The 20,135-nt window shown below is 45.1% G+C and overlaps 1 protein-coding gene across 1 annotated transcript in view; it reads right to left on the reverse strand.

The window, feature by feature from the left end:
- The window catches only part of LOC118836294 (leukocyte immunoglobulin-like receptor subfamily B member 3), a 64,954-nt gene that overhangs the window by 21,021 nt on the left and 23,798 nt on the right, over nt 1-20,135 (reverse strand). The window contains exons 12-17 of the mRNA XM_036743625.1: nt 7,588-7,709; nt 7,255-7,290; nt 6,799-7,083; nt 5,184-5,477; nt 4,499-4,540; nt 1,262-1,313 (exon numbers count right to left, since the gene is read on the reverse strand). Of these exons, the coding sequence (XP_036599520.1) occupies nt 1,262-1,313; nt 4,499-4,540; nt 5,184-5,477; nt 6,799-7,083; nt 7,255-7,290; nt 7,588-7,709 (831 nt within the window). The remainder of the gene's footprint in view (nt 1-1,261; nt 1,314-4,498; nt 4,541-5,183; nt 5,478-6,798; nt 7,084-7,254; nt 7,291-7,587; nt 7,710-20,135) is intronic.

A 20,135-nucleotide genomic window follows, 5' to 3' on the forward strand; every position in this document is an offset into this window, starting at 1 on the left:
AGCTTTCAGCTTACCTTTGACCAAAAGGAGGAAATGTGAAAAATATTGTACTATTTTATATCATTTTCTAATTTCAACCAGACCCAGAGCCTGAATTAATGAGTAACTGGATGAAGATCCAGGACCTGGGCTTCTTTGTTTTCTCTAAAAGTTTGCTCAGGTAATAAATACCCTTACCTCTGTCAACAAGGCCAGATTAGACTGACCTAAGGACATTACCCCAACCCCGAGAGAGATTACCTTGCTTAATATTCTACAGGTATATACTATGTTATGGAATGTAATGAGACACAGAGACGCTGGGCTGTAGTTTCAACTGACTTTTGTCAACATCCTTTACAACTCTATTCCATTAAGGAAAATCCTCTTCTTGTATCATGGTTAAACATACACAGGGGTCATAAAAAATGAGGTAATACAGGCTTGCTAGCTCTGCTAAAATAACATATATAAGTTTTCTCATTGCTTTGTTCAGGCAGCCAGAGTTTATACTCTGACTCCTTGTACGTACAAGTAAGCTAGCTCTGCTATGCTTTAAGGGAAAATAATAAACAACATGGATTTTTCTATCACCTAGCTCTGTTGTTTCCTTCAACCAAATTTTCAGTTTTAACAATATCCATAAGAATTTGTCTATCTGTGGCTCATAAGGAGGCATCTCCTCCCTCCCACCTCCTTTTTCCAAGGGTGACTTTGTTTCCTTCTAGGAGAGGAAGAAGGAGGTTGGTGCCAGAGGCTACTCTGGTCTCCTCAGAGAGATGGGAAAGTGGGCTAGAATTATATCTCTCCCTTCCTTTAAACATTATTAGTCTAGACGAAAGGACTTCGTTTCCGGCACTCCTGGTCTCTGTCCTTCGATGGGGAAGAAAGGCCCTAAGCCTTCTATCTGAGGCTTGGCTCCCTTTCCACCAGATGCCAATTCCACAATGAACAGACACAGCCAATAGCAAAGAAACTCATTTATCCAGGTGTATATAAAACAGTACTCAGAGAAGGGATCTGTAGGAAAATATATGGCAGAAACAGAGTGAAGAAGTCCTTTCTCCCCTTGAGAAGGAGGAACCTCAGCTCCACCAGAAGAAAGAGTCTTAGGTCTGCCTGAAGGAGAAATCCCCCAAAGCCCCCAGAGTAGTAAGCTTGGGATAGGGACACGATGGAGATGGCCAGATCCTCTACTGTTGCCTTCTTCTCTGAGTCTTTCTCTTCTTTCAGGAACCTGAACAGAGGTTAGAATGGTTCACCTTTTCTCTAGAAGCTGGACACCAGAAGAGTGGATGTCTCTTCTCTTCCCATCTCAGTAATGCACACCTCACATAGGCAAGAGGCATGGAGCAAAATGTCGAGCTTTGAGGAGAGTCTGTATGATTGGCCCTTGGAGTCCAGGGTACCTCTCTAGGGGCAGTGTGGTGGTGATGGCCTAGGGGGACTTTTAGTGTCTGAGAGATGGAACCCCAAGTTATGATGATGGCCAGGTATGTACAGGTGTCTATGCAGGTGAGTGTTCTCTAGCAAGCAACATTGATTCATTTACTTTCTCAAAGGAAGTTTGACTCTGGTAGCCTCAGGAACTCTATGGAGCAAACATGCTCTTGTATACCTTAGGAAGCAGGGACTAGACATGAGAAAAGCCTGGTATCATATGGTGTTTGTAGGCCCTGCCATCTCAGGGGAAGGTGGTCCTGGGATGTGGGGAGTCTGATTTGGGAGAGGACCTGGGGGAGAAGAAAGCAGTGGCTCTGGTGTAGGTAAGGGTGTGCTTCCAGGTCCTGAGAACCCAATGGCCAAAAGTCTGCAGAGGGAGGCCCAGGGAGATAGTTTCTGCCATGTTTTCTACATAGAGACATACAAATATACGCACAAACTCACATGCATGCACACATACATATACAGACACACTAACACCCATTTACACAGACACACACATACACACACATAGACACACAGACACAAAGATACACATACAATGGCCACTGATGGTGAAAATCACAAAGCCTGCAGGTGTCTATGACTCCTGAGGTGCTTTAGTATTCTGGGGGACTATTTTTTCCTTTTTCATTATCAAGAGGTATTGTCAATGATCATCCCTTCTGGGAGGCAGAGATGGGACTGGAGTGGGGAGGAGAGAGTCAGTGTGTGTGGGGTCAGAGCAGGAGTAGTGGGGAATAGGGGGAGGCCTGGGGGAAAGGCTGGGGATCATCAGGTTGGGCCTGGGGGGAGGGCTGGGCATGATCAGCTTGGGCCAGGGGTAGGTTGCAGGGATGGTAAGGTCCTTCCCTCTGTCTGGAGCTGGGCAGAAGTCCAGGCCTCAATGAGTCTTTGGGATGCACGCATTCAGTGAACCCCACTCTGTCTTCCCATCTGTCAGGGATTCCTGGAGCTCCTGCTCAGTGGTCCCCCCTGCGCTGCCAGGCTTCAGCCAGCAGGACCCCAAGGAGGAGGAGAACCAGCCCAGCCAGGGTGAGGCGGATGAGGTTGCCCACAGTGTAATCCTGGGGGGCAGGACCTGGAAGGTGGAAGGGCAGTCACTGGGAGAGGGACAAGACTCCCAATCTCAGGCCCCATCAAGGGAGGCCCAGATTCCTCTGCTCCCCCTCCCAGCCTCCTCAGTCTTAGCCCTAGCCCAGCCCGTGCACCTGGTGACTCACTGACTGGGAGCCTGGGGGTAGGTGTGAGGCCTGGGGCTTGTGGGGAGAGAAGCCAGTCTCTTCTTGCCCCTGCCCCCAGTGCTTCCTCTGCAGGGCCCTGAGGCAGCCCCAGGCCCTTTCCTGATACACCTTCACTTTGCCCTCACTTCGTCCCCTCCTACATCTCCTGCAGTTTTGGCTCCAGCTTGGGGGAGGGGATGGAGCAGGAAACTTGTGGTGAGGACAAGAAGAGTTCAGATCCCACCTCAGACCTGTCCTCTCTGGGTGAGCCTGGTCAGGTCCCCTGCACTCTCTCAGCCTCAGTTTTCTCATCTGGAAATTGGGGTTAAAAACAGGACCTGCCTCCCAGGGCTCTTGTGAGGATCCTCTGAGATAAGGAGTGTAAAGCATTGAAAGGCTTTATATAACCAGGTTACTACTAATATTGATATCAACAAGCATTTACTTACATTTAATTACATGTAATTTGGACCCTGTCCTCAGGGAGCTCCCATTCTAACTGGGAGAAGACCTGACAATGGCCAGCTGGGACAAAGTACCCAGAGAACAGGTGGCCAGTGTGGAAAATATTATACTATTTTATATCATTTCTAATTTCAACCAGACCCAGAGCCTGAATTAATGAGTAACTGGATGAAGATCCAGGACCTGGGCTTCTTTGTTCTCTCTAAAAGTTTGCTCAGGTAATAAATACTCTTACCTCTGTCAGCAAGGCCAGATCATTAAGGACATTACCCTAACCCCAAGAGAGATTACCTTGCTTAATATTCTACAGGTATATACTATGTTATGGAATGTAATGAGACACAGAGACGCTGGGCTGTAGTTTCAACTGACTTTTGTCAACATCCTTTACAACTCTATTCCATTAAGGAAAATCCTCTTTTTGTATCATGGTTAAACATACATGGGGGTCATAAAAAATGAGGTAATACAGGCTTGCTAGCTCTGCTAAAATTACGTATATAAGTTTTCTCATTGCTTTGTTCAGACAGCCAGAGCCTATGCTCTGACTCCTTGTACGTACAAGTAAGCTAGCTCTGCTATGCTTTAAGGGAAAATAATAAACAACATGGATTTTTCTATCACCTAGCTCTGTTGTTTCCTTCAACCAAATTTTCAGGTTTAACACCAGTAATGTCTGAGGGAGGCCCTGGGAGGAGTGGAGGAGGGCACCAGGGAAAGGAAAATCTCCTCCCAGAAGGGGAGAGAGAGTAGAGTATTGGAGGGAGGTGAGAAATCAAGGGGTGGAGAATCGTAGGCAGGGGGCACAGCCTGTGCAAGAGCCTAGAGGTGGGAGATGATGTGAATGTGTGAGGAAGTAAGAACAGAGAGCCCTCAGTGTGAGGGGGCGGGACACAGCCTGTCCTGAGGGAGCGAGCCCTGAGTCTTATTCAGTAATTCTGGTCTACACTCTCTTATTAAGCACTCCTCCTGTCCCAGGCCCTGTGCTAGGTCATTCCCACAGGAAACAGGACAAAACAAAGCTAGCTCCTGCCCTCCAGGGGCTGACATTCTCCTGGAATACTCTGGTACCATGTATACAAGTAAATCCATGGGGTTTCATCTGAGGTGTAGGATTGCTAATACCTGGGGTGGAGGACAGTCAAGGCTTCTTTAGGAGGAGGCTTCCAAGCTCAGCCTGGAAGGGATCTTTGCATTGTAAGAGAAGGAAGTGAGGAGAGAGAGTATGCCGGGCAGGGGGACAACCTGGGCAAAGGCACGTAGGTGGGAAAAGGAGAATAACAAGGTACTGTGGGAGGAGTGATGGGAAATGAGAGGACCCTGGGTGGGGCTGGACATCCAGCTCCTGCCTCCCTCCACTCTCTGCTGGGAATCCTCCAGTTACTCAACAAATAACATGTTTGAAGATTTAGGGCTTGGAGAGAAGGTCCCTGGGGATGAGGAAGGGGGCAGTGTTAGGGGCTGGAGGCCTGGAGGGAGCCCCGGGTGTGAGCCCCAGATCTGCCCAGACTTGCTGGGTGAGAGATGTTGGGCAAGTCCCCCGCTTCTCTGCGCCTCACTTTTCCATCTGTTAAATGGATGTGTGTGTGCTGAGTGACCTCTCCTGGCCTGTCTATTTGTGAGATTTGGTGATTCTATGATTCTTCTGGCCTCTCTTCTAGCTCCTGTCTGGGATTTGGGGGAAGGGGAGGGAAACAGGGAGAGGAGAAGGGTGAGAGGCTTGGGGATATTTAACCTCCCCCTGCCCTGCTGACTACACCTCTGTCATGGTTTGGCTTCCTCTTGGCTCCCCCTCTGACCTCAACCGTAGTAGACACATTGTCTGTCTGTGAGACCCACATACCTGGACAGGTGGCAGATAGCGAGGGCGTCTAGAAGGGCTAGGAGGAGAGTCTTCACTTTCTGCCTTCTCTGAGTAGGACCCATTGCCCAGACTCTCCATCTCCTCCCTCTGAGCCTGTTGGCCCCTGGGGTCCCCTGGGGCAGGGACCTGAGCAGGTAGGGTGGTACCCCAGGGCCAGTGATGGAGCTTAGGAGACATGGGGTAGGGGGGCAGGGCTGGGGCTCCCTCACCTGTGACCCTGAGCACCAGGGGATCACTGGGGGCTGACCACACATAAGGGTAGTCGTGGTAAAAGCTGTAGCATCGGTAAGTCCCTTCGTGGGTAGAGTTCACAGCTGGGATGAGGAAATTGGCCTGGGAACCCCTTCCATGGGCCTGGGTCAGGTCCCTGCTGATCTCTTCTCCATCCTTGTACAGGGCATACCTGCCATACGATTGCTGTGACTGACACTGGAGGGTCACACTGTGTCCTGAGGCCACCACGGGGCTGGGCATGGCTGAGAGGGAGGGTGGATCATACCAGCCTGGGGGAGGAGGAGGAGAGCCTGGAGTTAGGGCTGTGACCCTCCTTCTTTCAGGAGAGGGGGCAGACTTGGCTGGTGGGAGGCCTTGCCTGGGCCTGCCTGGACCCTTGCCTGGGGGTGGAGATTTAGCTCATCTCTACAAAAATGAAAATATCGTAGCTTTGGGGGGAGAGGAAGGACTTTGGACAGTTCTGGGGGACCAATGGAAAGTAGTTGGGTCAATAAGGAGAGACACACAGAGAGAGAGAAAGGGAGAGAGAAAGGGAGAGAGAGAGAGAGAGACAGAGACAGAGACAGAGAGACAGAAAGACAAAGAGAGAGACAAAGAGAGAGAGAGAGAAAGGCAGAGGGAGACAGAGGACAGAGGCAGAGAGAAAAGATAAACCAATGGGGAGTGGTTGGGGGAGGGGGAAGGGCAAGGACAGAGCTTCTTCCTCCCTGGCTGGGGACTGGACGCCCCAATCCCTGGTGCTTTGTAATAGGATCTCTCTCCATGGGAGTTGGAAATGGGGGTATATTTAAGACCCATCTCAGCAGTTCTGATCAGTTATTAGCTCCTTAGCTAAGGCAGAGCTTGGCTCTCTTCTTAGCCCCTGGGCTGGTGCCTGGGGCAGGTGTGGGAAGGACAGTAAGAGGCTTGGTTGTGACTCCTGGTTCATTTCCATCCTGGCCTGCTAAACCTTCCTGTAGAAAAATCCCTGGGGATATCCAGAGGAGACACCTTCTCCCCTCTCTGTGCCTAGGCCTGAGCTGGGGGAGGGGCAGAGCAGCAGGGCCACCCTGCATTCCTTCTCCTGGCTGAGAGGGAGAGAGTCTCCACCAGCCCTGTGCCCCCTCCTCAGGAGCCACCAGCTCTGTCTGGTGTCCCGAGACCCAGGCTGAGCCTCCTACTTCCTCTCTGGCCTCAAGATGTGATCTGACTATGGTGGTGCAATGGACAGAGGCCTGGGCTTGGGGTCAGGAAGACCTGAGTTCAAATCCAGCCTTAGACACTTCTCAGTTATGTGATCCTGGGCAAGGCACTTTCTGTCTGTTTGCCTCAGTTTCCTCAGCTGTAAGATGGGGATCGTAACAGCACCTACCTCACAGGGATAATAACTGTAAAGTGCTTGTCATATATTAGGGACTGTATAAATGCTGATTTCCTCCCCCCACCTCTAGCCCCAGAGGGAGAGCAGAGGCAGAGACAGGGGAGAGGACAGGAAGGGCAGAGGCAGAGTGATGCTTGGGGCCAGGCTGGGCTGGTGAGGAACTTAGTTGTTTCTAGGACCTGGAGCCAACCCTGCCTGAGGGGCTTAGGGCTTGGAGGGGGATTCCTCACCTGTCACCACCAGCTCCAGGGGGTCACTGCGCTCTGACCAGAAGGATGAGTGTTTGTAGTGGCAGTAGTAGGTCCCTGCATCATTCATTGTCACTACTGGGATGTGAAACTTGCCCTCTATTCCAGAGGGTTTCACATCCATTATCACTATCGTTGTAGACCTTTGGTCTTTCTCCAGACGGTAGTTATTAGCCTCTAAAGACCCCCGGCACCTGAGGGTCACACTTCTCCCTTGGGGCACCAAAGAACCATTCTCTGCCCTGAGGGAGGGCTTCGGGAATGTGTCTGGAAGGGAATGAGAGCTGTCAGTTGCAGGGGATCCTCTTTCTCCGTTCCCCCCCACCCCATACTGGGTCCCCTCACTTTAAGCCCTGTCAGCCCAGCCCAGATCTCCCCCTCCCTCTCCTAGGGCAGCTGTCTGCTCTGGGCAGGGAGAGTGAGGGGGAAAATACTCACCTGCCTGTGCCCTCATCCTCTGGCTCAGACATAGCCCTGGCAAAGAGAACTCTGGTTACTCCCAGCTCCCCACATTCTCCCCACCCAACACCCCCAGACGAAGGAGACAGAGGGATCAGAGCTTGGGCTTAGGGCTGGTGTGAGTGAAAGGGGCTGGATGGTGGAAGACTCTCTAAGAGCTCCGGTTTCTCTCCCCTCCTCCCCACTTTGCTGGGCGACGTCAGACTGGCCCCTCCTTCTGGGACAGTATTTCCTCAAGAAGATGGCGGTGAGGTCGGGTTGGAGTTGGTGGTGCGTACAGTCCCCTCCAATATGGGGCTTTTTAGGACTCACCAAGGTACAGCAAGACAGAGAGGCTGTGGGTCATGGTGGTCCCAGTGGCTGGTGGGGGAAGGGACTGCCGGCTGCCCAGAACAGTGTCTGAGGCACAGGGTGGGACCAGGGCGGGCTCTGCTCTGAGTTGGCCAAACCCTGAAAAGGTTCACTTCTCCTTCCTCTCTGTGGTTGCTACTTCACTGATGTCTCCATACTATGTATGAGTGAGGGGGGAGGAGGGGGGTGGAGAGTCCTCTACTGCCAGAATGATGGAACAATTCTTGCTTTTATGGTGATAATTCAGGCTCCACAGCCCAGGAAAGATCCTCAAGCAAGCCTTAGCTGTCAGCTTCACAGTCCCCCTCCCCAACTTGGGAGGTGTGGGTCTCATTAGGGGCCCATGAATCTGACTCTGGTCCCCAAACCAAATCCTGCCCTGAGCTAGATTCCTGCTCCTGAGTCCTGCTGCTTTAAAATATTTTTTATTAGTGAATTTATTTATTTTTAGTTTTCAACATTCACTTCCATAAGTTATAAATTTTCTCCCCCTCCCCCTCCAAGATGGCCTGCTATCTGATATAGGTGCTACATATACGTTCCTATTAAACATATTTTCACATTAGTTATGTTGTATCGATGAATTACACTGAATGGAAGAAACCATGAGAAAGAAAACAAAACAAAATAAAGCAAAAGAAAGGAAATCATTTGCTTCTCTCTTCGCTCAGACTCCATATTTCTTTCTCTGGATGTGGAAGGCATTTTCCATCACGAGCCTTTTGGAAGTCAGGTCCTTGCATTGCTGAGAAGGGCTAATTCTGTCAAAGTCAGTCATCAATCAATGTGCCTGTGACTGTGTACAGTGTTCTCCTGGTCCTGCTCCCTTCACTCAGCATCAGTTCATACAAGTCTTTCCAGATTTTTCTGAAGTCTACGTGATCCTCATTTCTTATAGCAGAATAGTATTCCATTATATTTGTACACCGCAACTTGTTCAGCCATTCCTCAATTGATGGGCATCCCCTCAATTTCCAGTTCTTGGTCACTACAAAGAGAGCTGCTATTAATATTTTTGTACGTGTGGGTCCTCAGCCCTGCTGCTTTTTACGTGGGCTCAATCCCTCACCAAGCAGACAGGGATTTCTGTGTCCTAGTAATGAAGGGGTTAAAGTCACCCCACAGAAGAAGGGGCTGATGGGTGTGCTGCTTGGGAGCTGCTACCTCAGGGCCCAGGGTGGTCTCTTCTGGAGTTTTCCAAGTCACCTTGCTAGCTTCAGCCCATCCTCAGCACTGCTGAGGCCTCTGCCTTCTGTAGCCTGAAGGCCCTGGGACTTCCCCTCCCAAATTGTACTCCGGTTGGCGGGTCAGGCCCCCAGGACTCGGTTACCAATTCTTTAATCCCATTGCTTATGTGCCCATCCCACCCCACTGTGTGTTCCCACAAGTCATTTGGCCAGTTGGTGTGCTCCTAATGTCAATTAATGAGATGATATCAGTTAACTCCTATTGATTCCACAAGCATTTATTTAGCTTTTACAAAAGTATATTTACTGAGAATGTGTAGCAAAGCACCAAGTACAAAAAAATCCCATTTCCCCACCCCAAACTGGTTGGCCACTGTCTCTTCTGCACATGTACTTTGGCCTTAGAGACACTGGCTTCAGACATAATGTGGTTGCTGCGAAAATGGTGAGCCATCTTTATCAGTGTTTGCATCTGGTGCTTTTGGATCACAACATGAGGGATGCTCACCCTTTCCCTGGTACTGAAATCCTCCTGAGTGGGCTGCCCTCTTGTCCCCATCATGGCTGATATAAGACCCCACACCTCTGTGCTGCCGAGTTAGCTGTTGGTGATGCAACTCTGGTCACAGACTTGGGGAGCTAGAGTCAAAGAGGGTGTGTGTGTGTGTGTGTGTGTGTGAATATGTGTGAGATTCTGTGTGAGGCAAAATTCATGATATCAATGGTGACCATAAATATGCCTGTATAGTTCAGAATCACAAAATATAAGGGACTCTCTATATAGAAGGCAGAAGAAGTAAAACATTTATTCAGATACCAGAGGATCAAATCCCAAAACCAATAATTCTAATTTGACATAGCAACGATTGTATCCCCAAAATCAGTAACTCCACTTCAATGTAACAGCAAGGAGATTAAAACACAATATTGTAGCAAGGAACCAAGCCATCCGGTAACCTTCCCCTCCGCTGGGACCTTCAGGTAAACACTTACAGTCCTAACTGTGCGCTTGCCTGCATCTTCTCCTCCCATAGTTCTGAAAGCCATTGCAGTTCTCAGAGCCCTTCCAGTTCTCTCTCTGTCTCTCCCTCCCTTCTAGTTCTCCTTCTCTCTTGCAGTTCTCCCTTCTTCGCAGCTCTCTGTGCTCTGAGCTTAATGGCTACCCTCAGGGTTCCACCCCATTTAGACATCGAGGGATTCACACCTAATCAGCAAAAGGTGCAGGACTGGGACTTAGCACCTACCTAGAAAAAGGTGTGCGCCTTCCTATAAACCAGCCTCCCCTAATCAAGCTTCTCTTAACTAGCTCCACCTGAGGTCTGTTAAATGGGTGGGGGAAGATCTTTGATCATGTTAACACCTCAGTGTAACAGTGAGTTTGTATATGTGTGTGTGTATGTGTATGTCTGTGTATGTTTGTGTGAACGTGTGTGTGCACTGCGTGGTATGTTTGTGTGTACAGGTGTGTATATGTATGTGTGAGAATGTGTGTGTATGTATGTGTGTATGTACATGTGTGTCAATGTGTACGTGTAAGTGTGTGTATATATTATGTGTGTATGTATATGTGAGTCTTTGTGTATATGTGTGTGTGTGTGAATGTGGGTATGTATATGTGAGTCTTTGTGTATATGTGTGTGTGTGTGTGTGTGTGTGTTCACTCTCAAACGTGTGAAAAAGGAGTCAGGAGCTCTTCCATTCCTGGGCACTTCCTAAATCGTAGGGGTTATAGCATCAGTGCCTTATCTGGAGCCTTACCTCAGAAACTTACCAGAAGGGGTAATGCCCTCCCCTGCCTCAGACCTAGGATATCACCAGCCTCTTCATGGGAATCCCTCAGGGACCTAACACCCCCTGAAAGGCAGTCCCTGGAGGACCCGCCTGAATAGACCCCCCTCAATGGACCAGTGAGGAATATCTCCTCTAAGCCTGGCCACAAGCAGCCCAGACCTGCCAAACCTTGGCCTGGAAAGGGCTGGGCAAGAAGGGAGTGGCCATTGGTCCAGCCCCAGAATCTGAGGGGGTGCTGTAGAACAGGCTCTCAAATCAGCTACATGTTTGGCCTCTGGTCACGTTAAGCCCTGTCAGTCCAGCCCAGGCTGCCCCCCCCTCCTGGGGCAGGTGTCTGCTCTGGGCAGGGAGAGTCAGGGGGGAAGGACTCAGCTGCCTGTACCCTCATCCTCTGGCTCAGAAACAGCCCTGGCAGAGAGCACCGTGGTTACTCCCAGCTCCCCACATCCTCCTCACCCAACATCCCCAGAGGAAGGAGACAGAGGATCAGAGTCTGGGCTTAGTGCTGGTTTGAGTGAAAGGGGCTTGATGCCAGAAGACCCCTCTAAGAGCTCCAGCTTCTCCCACCTCCCTCCCCACATTGCTGGGTGACTTCAGACTGTCCCCTTCTCTGGGACAAAGTTGTATATACGTGGTGTGTATCTGGCATTAGTGATATGTAAAGTCCCTTTGAGTTTGGGGGTCTCCTCTCCCCATGACCCACTGAGGTGTGGCAGAGCAGAGAGGATGGGTTCATAATTGTGCCTGTAGATAGCGGGAGGGTAGCCCAGTGGTATATCAGGCACAGTGTGCGGCTGAGAATGTGCCCGGGGTCTGCTGTGCTCTGAGTCCCTCAGGGTCCAGTGTCACTGAGAAGGTTTCCCAGCTCCTTGCTCACTGTGGTTTCCTATTGATTGCTTCATAGCGGGGGTGGTTTGGGTGCCTTGGGTGTAGACTCATGTGTCAGCATCAGGGAGGAAGGTCAGAGCAGAGCTGGGGAAGTTACTTTTGGTGACAGGTCCCACCCCATAGGACTTTGTCTGGGAGAGACCCCAGATCAGGCTCAGCCTTCCCTGACTTCCCCAGCCATGCACAATGGATGGTCGTTGGTCTCAGGGAAATCACAGCTAGCCTTTACATGGTGCTGCAAGGTTTGCCAAAGTCTTTACAAAGAAGAGCTCATTGTACCATTGTAGCCAATGCTGAGAGAGGCAGGAGTTATCAATATCTTCATTTTCTAGATAAGGAAACTGAGGCAGAAGAAGTGACTTGCCCAGGGTCACATAGCTAGTGTCTGAAGTAGGATTTGAACTCCGGTCTTCTTACTCCATGTCCAGCACCATTTAGTTGTCCTAAAAGGAACTGAAAAGTCGAGGAAGAAGCTCCCCAGCACAGGGGCAGGGTAGAAAAAGCCCTTTCGAGATCAGTCAATTTTTAATTTCTATGATGACATTTCATTGGGGGTCTGGTGTGTCATTTTTTGTTTTTTTTTTTTTCTAGCTTTTTCAGTTGCATTCTGATTCATTGATCTATTCCTCCTTTTCTTGATGAAAGCATTTAGATATATAACGTTTTCCCTAAGTATTTCTTTGAATTGCATCCCACCAGTTTTGGACCGTCATTCCCTTGGTTGTTTAGCCTGGTTGTTGTGGCTCCAGTCTCTGTCAGGGCTGTTACATTTCCTCCCTCCCTCCCTTCTTTTCTCTCTTGTTCTCTCCTTTCTTTTCTCTCTTTCTCCCTCCCTTCTTTCCTTCCTTTTTTGCCCTCTCCCTCTGCCTCCTTCCTTCCCTCCCTTCATTTTTCCTCCCCCCATCTTTCCTCAGGTATTTTTTTAATTTGTTTATTTAACATATTCAGTTTTCAGCATTGATTTTCACAAGAGTTTGAATTACAAATTGTCTCCCCATTTCTACCCTCCCCCCCACTCCAAGATGACTATATTCTGGTTGCCCTGTTCCCCATTCAACCCTCCCTTCTGTCACCCCACTCCCCTCCCATCCCCTTTTCCCTTCCTTTCTTGTAGGGCAAGATAAATTTCTATGCCCCATTGCCTGTGTATCTTATTTTCTAGTTGTATGCAAATTTTTTTTTGTTTTTGAACATCTGTTTTTAAAACTTTGAGTTCCAAATTCTCTCCCTTCTTCCCTTCCCACCCACCCTCCCTAAGAAGTCAAGTGATTCAACATAAGCCACATGTGTATCATTATGTATAACCCTTCCACAATACTCATGTTGTGAAACACTAACTATATTTTGCTCCTTCCCAACCCATCCCCCTTTATTGAATTTTTTCCCTTGACCCTGTCCCCTTTCCAAAGTGTTTGTTTTTGATTACCTCCTCCCCTCATCTGTCCTCCCCTCCATCATCCCCCCCCCTTTTTTTATCTTCTTCCCTCTTCTTTCCTGTGGGGTAAGATACCCAATTGAGTATGTATGGTATTCCCTCCTCAGTCCAAATTTGATGAGAGCAAGATTCACTCATTCGGCCCTCACCTCCCCTCTCCCCTCCTCCCACAGAACTGCTTCCTCTTGCCACCTTTATGCAAGATAATCCACCCATTCTATCTCTCCCTATCTGCCTCTCTGAATATATTCCTCTCTCATCCCTTAATTTTATTTTATTTCTTTTAGATATCTTCCCTTCATCTTCAACTCACCCTGTGTCCGCTCTCTCTGTCTATATATATATATATATATATATATATATATATATATATATATATATATATATATATACACATATATGTGTGTGTGTGTGTATATATATATATACATACATACCTATATACATACATGCACATTCATATATATACATGTTAAACCTGAAAATTTGGTTGAAGGAAACAACAGAGCTAGGTGATAGAAAAATCCATGTTGTTTATTATTTTCCTTTAAAGCATAGCGGAGCTAGCTTACTTGTACATACAAGGAGTCAGAGCATAGGCTCTGGCTGCCTGAACAAAGCAATGAGAAAACTTATATACGTAATTTTAGCAGAGCTAGCAAGCCTGTGTGACCTCATTTTTATGACCCCATGTATGTTTAACCATGATACAAGAAGAGGATTTTCCTTAATGGAATAGATTGTAAATACAACAAATTAGATAGTTGATAGAGTGTCAATTGGATTTGCTACCCCAGGATCTCTGTGTTTAATTGGCCATTAACATTCCACAACATAGTATATGCCCATAAAATATTAAGATAAGAAAAAGTCACATAATTCAAGATAGTGTCTGGGGTCAAGGTTTTCACCCTTAATGGCCATGGACAGAGCAAGAAATGCTCCATCTGGATTTGTTGATACAAGATAGAGATATCTCTGAGCTTACTCAGAGAACAAAGACTGTTAGGATCAGGCTTTTCTTCTGGTTAAGTAGTTCAGGCCCTGAGTCTTATTGAAATTACAAAAATGATATAAAATAGTATAATATTTTCCACATTTCCTCCTTTTGGTCAAAGGTAAGCTGATAGCTTCACCTGAAGACCAATTAAGGTATGGAAAAACCTCTATCTTCCTCAGGGGTAAAGTTGTAAAAATCCTTATCTAGGTGGATTCAGGTTTTTTTTTTTCTCTTTCTGTGTTTGGACATCCCCAGAGATGCACAGTAATTATAAACTACTTGTAAACAAGCAGGGGGAGCAAGTTGAAAGGGGTATCAGTAGGCAGCATAATGGGGAAACTAGAACACCTAAGTAAGATAAGCTAAAGACACCAAAGGTACAAGTAAACAGTCTTGGGAACGCAACGGACTCAGAAAGGGAAAGAGCAGTTCTTCGTTCAGGTTCTGGTCCGGGCCCTTGGGAAGATTGCCTGCGTCTGATGCTGTCCCCTTCAGGCTCTTTTGAAACTGGAGGGCAAGGTGTCCTATGGGCTCAGATGTTCACTCAGGAGCACGGGCAATCATCAGATGTGATAGAAGGATCAAGGAGTCCATATCCACAAGTTGGCAGCTATAGAAGTAGTCAGATCTGACAGGAGCTCTCAGAACACATGTAATTTGATAATTGAGAGAAAAACAGCACACCATAGGTCCCAGCCACTCAGGGCTAAGTTCAAACAGTACAAATACAAAGTAGCTTTAAATCCCAGTTACATATTTCCAATGTCCATTTAAAGTAGCACTTTTTTCTTGAATCCCAGATGCCTGATTGTAGTTATCTGGTCCCTAGATAGTAAAAGAGAATTCTGCTTCTCTGGTTCAGATCTAGAAATCCTCAGACAATTCTAACTTAATATAACTTAATCACTTAAATTTGGCTCTCCTTCTTTTAACTTCAGAGTATTTCAGTTCATATATCATCTACTGTTTCTAACCTTACCTAAATTTTGTACCTGGTATAAGAATCCTTTAAAATATGAAGGTCCAACCATAAATTGAACTCATCTTCCTTTTAAAATCATCAGACAGATACTTTAATAAAGGAGATACAATTTCACTTGTAACAATATCTTATACAATTTCCTTGTGCAAAAATCCACATTTAAGATCTTATTACCTAAGCACACTTATTAGCTTGAATTTCCATGACTGCTAAATTTTGGAGCCAATCATACACATCTGTATATAATTGTTAGAGGAATCAATTTGATCCTATTGCCTTTTCCTCAAAATTTGCTATCCTATTTAATTAGACATTTATCACATTACATCTTTGCCTTATTACTGTGTCTGATCATTTCCTCCTTTTGGAGGATGTTATCTCTATATCCTTCTGATCTTTATTTGGTCATGAACATAGGTTAAAATTGTAAGCTATTCATTCCTGTATCCTATTATAATAACTCAGAGATATTCCAATATTCATCTATTACCTAATAGACTTAGCATTGTGCTTACAAAACTTCCTGATAATATAAATTTGCTATGAAAGGAAAGAGGGACTATGTCATATATCTTAACAGAAGGAAAGAACTTCCTTAGCTCTGTTTGATTCCAGGCATGAGTCATATCTGATAGCCAATCTTATAGTCACCAGGTGCTGAAAGCAGGGCTTAGGAGTAATCAGGTGGGGATTTTCCCTTTCAGAAAGGAAATAGCAGAATTGGGAAATAGAGTCAGGAAGATCCTACCTAGGCTGTGTCCAAGGTCGTCTTCAAGACTTTTTCCAGGCATAGACATCCACCTTTAAGAATTCTCAGCCTGTAATGCCTGCCATTCTACTACTGGCTTCATGTGACCTAAACCTGTAATCAGAGCTTAAAACAATATTAAATTGTAGTCCCATAAAATCTTTAATAGCAAATAAATATCCTTTAGATAGGACTGTCCTAAATTTCATTGAGCTAATAATTATCAAATCGAATCAAGCTGCATAACTTTTCTGTCTTCTAAAATACTTTCTCACACTCTCAACTTAACTGAAACCATTTGAAACTATCATTCTCGGGACAGGAGAGGCTTAGCTAACTCCCATTTGTCCCCTAACTTTCTTATCCTATTTTCCTATTTTCCCTCAACCTTATTTTACCTTTCCAAATCAGTCTTCTTTACATTTCAACCATAAGACAAAACAACTCATAAGTTAATACTTCTACTGACATAACTGTGTATACTGGAATCCCATTCCAGCTTCTTAAACACACAAAGACACAAAAAAAAGAAAAAAAAAATTTGTTTTTCGTGATAACTCATTCTAAAAGAAAGGAACACTTATTAGAGAGATCTGCCATCTCATCTCCCCCTGAGGGTGGGTTCTTTTCCATCAGAAGGCAAGCTTCACTAATAAGAACTGTATCCTTAAGACCCACATCCTCCTCGAAACCCAATCTTATCCTAAAAACACATCACTTTTGCTGACTTTAAAAAGCCAGGCTTTTTTTTAGGCTTCTGACCCCTACTGTTCTTTCTTTCAGTAAAAACTCAAATCCCAGTAATTGTTGCCCCTCCCCTTTCCTTCCCTTCTGACAGGTGGGCTAAGGTGAATCTTCTTATCTAAACTAAGGGTGGGGAGGAGTAAGGAATTCACACTGTCGTTTCCAACCTCCTTACTCAAAAAGAACCTTGAATAAGACATTGAATGGGCGCTTCTATAGATAAGCATTAGTTCTATTAACTAAGTTGGTACCAAATGGCCTCATTCTCAAATATTGCCCAGAATTCCTAGATATTACAAAGTTCCTTAGTCAAAAAGTGTTATAATGGGAGGACACTTAATTTCTATAAATTACATACTCAATTAAATTAACCCTATCACAATAACAAAGTTTACCAGGACTTTAAAGAGCTTTTTCCAGAGTAATTCCTCTACACTGAAAACCACACAAGATTGATAAGAATTCATGACTAGATGGTTTCAAAAGTTCTTGTTTCAGTTAAAAACCTCAATTTCTTAATTAAGTACAATTCTTAATCTAACAACATCCAGATTATAAGAGAAATTATTCTCTAACAGCACAGGTAATGCGATGTTAACCAATTTGTATATAATAACAAATTTAGAAATAAGTACACCACAAGCAATTATCATGTACTTAAAACTTGAAACAGATTCCAATTAATTACCAATCTAGTGATCATAACTGAGTTGGATAAGCAAATCAAATCTGATTCCTAACCACTAGTAGTAACATTTTAATTTCTAAGGCCCAATACTCTTAGCATTGTAAAAGATTACCACATTTTTCAATATTGCTGTTACATGTTTGTCAAATTACACAATTTAGAAATGTAACAGTGCCCTAAACACAATTATGCATTTTAAAACTTGAAACAACCCATTTATCAGTTAGGTGAACATATTCCTAAATCTCCTTGCACAGAGAATCTTTCATCTCATCATTTGAAACTATAACTTTAAATCACCAGATATATTCTCATAATAGAAAATTTTTCACCCAGAAAGTCTGTTCTCATGGTTAAATATCAGTATTATTAATTATTTACTTGTTATAACCACATATAACAGTTCCAGATTTTATCACCTCCCTTTGGAAACCCAATTCACATATATCAAAATCAGATTAAAATTGCTATAATATCATTTATTACCACACAATGGTCTTCTCAAATTTCACAATCTAAGAGAATTTTGGGAACACAATGCAAGTTTAGAAATACAGAAACAATAATTTTCAAATGACATCTATTGCATTTCCAGATTACCACATATAGAAATTATTCAGCTTATTACTTCTGGTATTTTAAAAACCACTTCATAAGTTAACAATTACATTAAGTCAGAGAGAGATAATAATAATGTTGTATCTAACATATACCAGACTTTATGTTATGCATTTTACAATCATTATCATTTTGATCCCATAATAACCATCATTACTACTTTCCCTTTAAAACTCAGGAAACAGGTCAAACGGAGAATAAAATACAGTTTTGCAATTGGAACAAGAAGTGTAAAGTTACCTAGAGAAGTTACCTAGAGCAGAAGCTAGTATCCCAGTGGTGACAATTCTGGGAGGCAGAAAGTCCAAATCCATCTACCTCGCCCTTTCCCCACAACTGCAGAAGTTACTGAGCCTAGGGCAGTTTGCAGCTGCTGGGGACAGAGTGGGCAGAATGCATAGGACCTGGGTGACAATTCCAAACTTTGCCAAAAAGAATGGGCTACAAAGGTACCCAGGGGCACAGGACTGTCAGAATACTGTCAGTCTGTGAATTTCTGTCCTTCTCCTTTTGCCAGGTGGGGAAAGGTGATTTAAGTTTTCCCTACAGTTCTCCTGCATTCTCTTCTCCTAATCTGATTTGGGAGGAAAGGAGTTTGTTTAGCTGCTCTAACTTTTACTGCAGCTCTGGCTCGGTCAGAGACAGGACAATGGTGAAAGATCTCAATGATTGTAACTCAAGTAACTTCACCTAAGTGATCAGCAAGAGTGAGCTCCTGGAGGGATTTTACAGTCTCAGGAGTTCTGTCCCAAAATCCAACTAACCAATTTCCAAACTTTTAATGAATAATCAATCCCAGAATATGCTAAAATGTTTCAGCTCTATTTTTTTCTTCAAGTTCGGCTGGCCAGGCCAAACATTGAAAAAGGAAATAGAGTCTCTGTTTCCCTAACTGCAGCCTTAGAATTCTCTGTCTACCCGCGTTTCAGATTTTACCTGGTATAGACATTTCACAGCACACGCTTTCACACAGACAGTTAACAGACAATTAACAAAACAAATACAGAACAAATACAGACTGAGCTCAGAGTTCAAACAACAGAGAATTAGAAGCTTTCATGAGTTAGCTATTAGCACCCCTATGGTCTTTGGGGAAGCCTTGGCGTTCCTGATTTTTCTGACTCTCCATATCCTATCCCTTAGGAATGGGGAAAGGGGAGATGGAGGAGGACTAGGACAGATAAAGGAAGGTGAGGAGTAAGGATAAAATGCATTTATCCTCCCCATAATCGGAGCCTTCAAGGGAAGGAAGCAGGAATAGGGCAGAAGGCAAAAACAGAGCCCTTAAGGGAAGGGGGAAAGGGGCGGGGAGGGAACAGAGAGAGGAGGCAACGGTAGCAGAACAGAGTTACCTCTCTCAGGATCAGAGCCCTTCCTGGGAGGCAGAAGGGGAGGGAAAAAGCAAAGTGCAGTTTTTCTCCCCAGGACCAGAGCCTCCAAGCGAAGGAAGAGAGGGAGTGGAGGAACAGTTGGACTTCTAATTCTAGTTTTTGACTGATCCATAGTTAATTTTCTAGATCATTCAGTGTTTCCAGGGGATCTATGTGCGTTTGACCGCAGATCTGTGTTTTACCACAGATTTGATCCCTGCCCCCAGAGCTAGCTTAAAGGGAATTTCCAGACTTCAACCAATTTTGTGGGAGTTCTTTTTGGAAGCTGGGAAGAGAGACAACTTACCCCACCTTGTCAAGGCCAAAATTCCAGGAAAAATTAATCCTATGGCGCCCAAAAGTGTTGCCAAGGTTGGGCTGCATCGTCCCGTTTCCATCATTTCCATCAGAAAGTCACGGCACCATAACTGTTAAACCTGAAAATTTGGTTGAAGGAAACAACAGAGCTAGGTGATAGAAAAATCCATGTTGTTTATTATTTTCCCTTAAAGCATAGCAGAGCTAGCTTACTTGTACGTACAAGGAGTCAGAGTATAAACTCTGGCTGCCTGAACAAAGCAATGAGAAAACTTAAATACGTTATTTTAGCAGAGCTAGCAAGCCTGTGTGACCTCATTTTTATGACCCCCATGTATGTTTAACCATGATACAAGAAGAGGATTTTCCTTAATGGAATAGATTGTAAATACAACAAATTAGATAGTTGACAGAGTGTCAATTGGAATTACTACCCCAGGATCTCTGTGTTTAATTGGCCATTAACATTCCACAACATAGTATATGCCCATAAAATATTAAGATAAGGAAAAGTCACATAATTCAAGATAGTGTCTGGGGTCAAGGTTTTCACCCTTAATGGCCATGGACAGAGCAAGGAATGCTCCATCTGGATTTGTTGATACAAGATAGAGATATCTCTGAGCTTACTCAGAGAACAAAGACTGTTAGGATCAGGCTTTTCTTCTGGTTAAGTAGTTCAGGCCCTGAGTCTTATTGAAATTACAAAAATGATATAAAATAGTATAATATTTTCCACA

This window comes from Trichosurus vulpecula, chromosome 2 (assembly GCF_011100635.1).
Source record: "Trichosurus vulpecula isolate mTriVul1 chromosome 2, mTriVul1.pri, whole genome shotgun sequence".
Lineage (NCBI taxonomy): Eukaryota > Metazoa > Chordata > Mammalia > Diprotodontia > Phalangeridae > Trichosurus > Trichosurus vulpecula.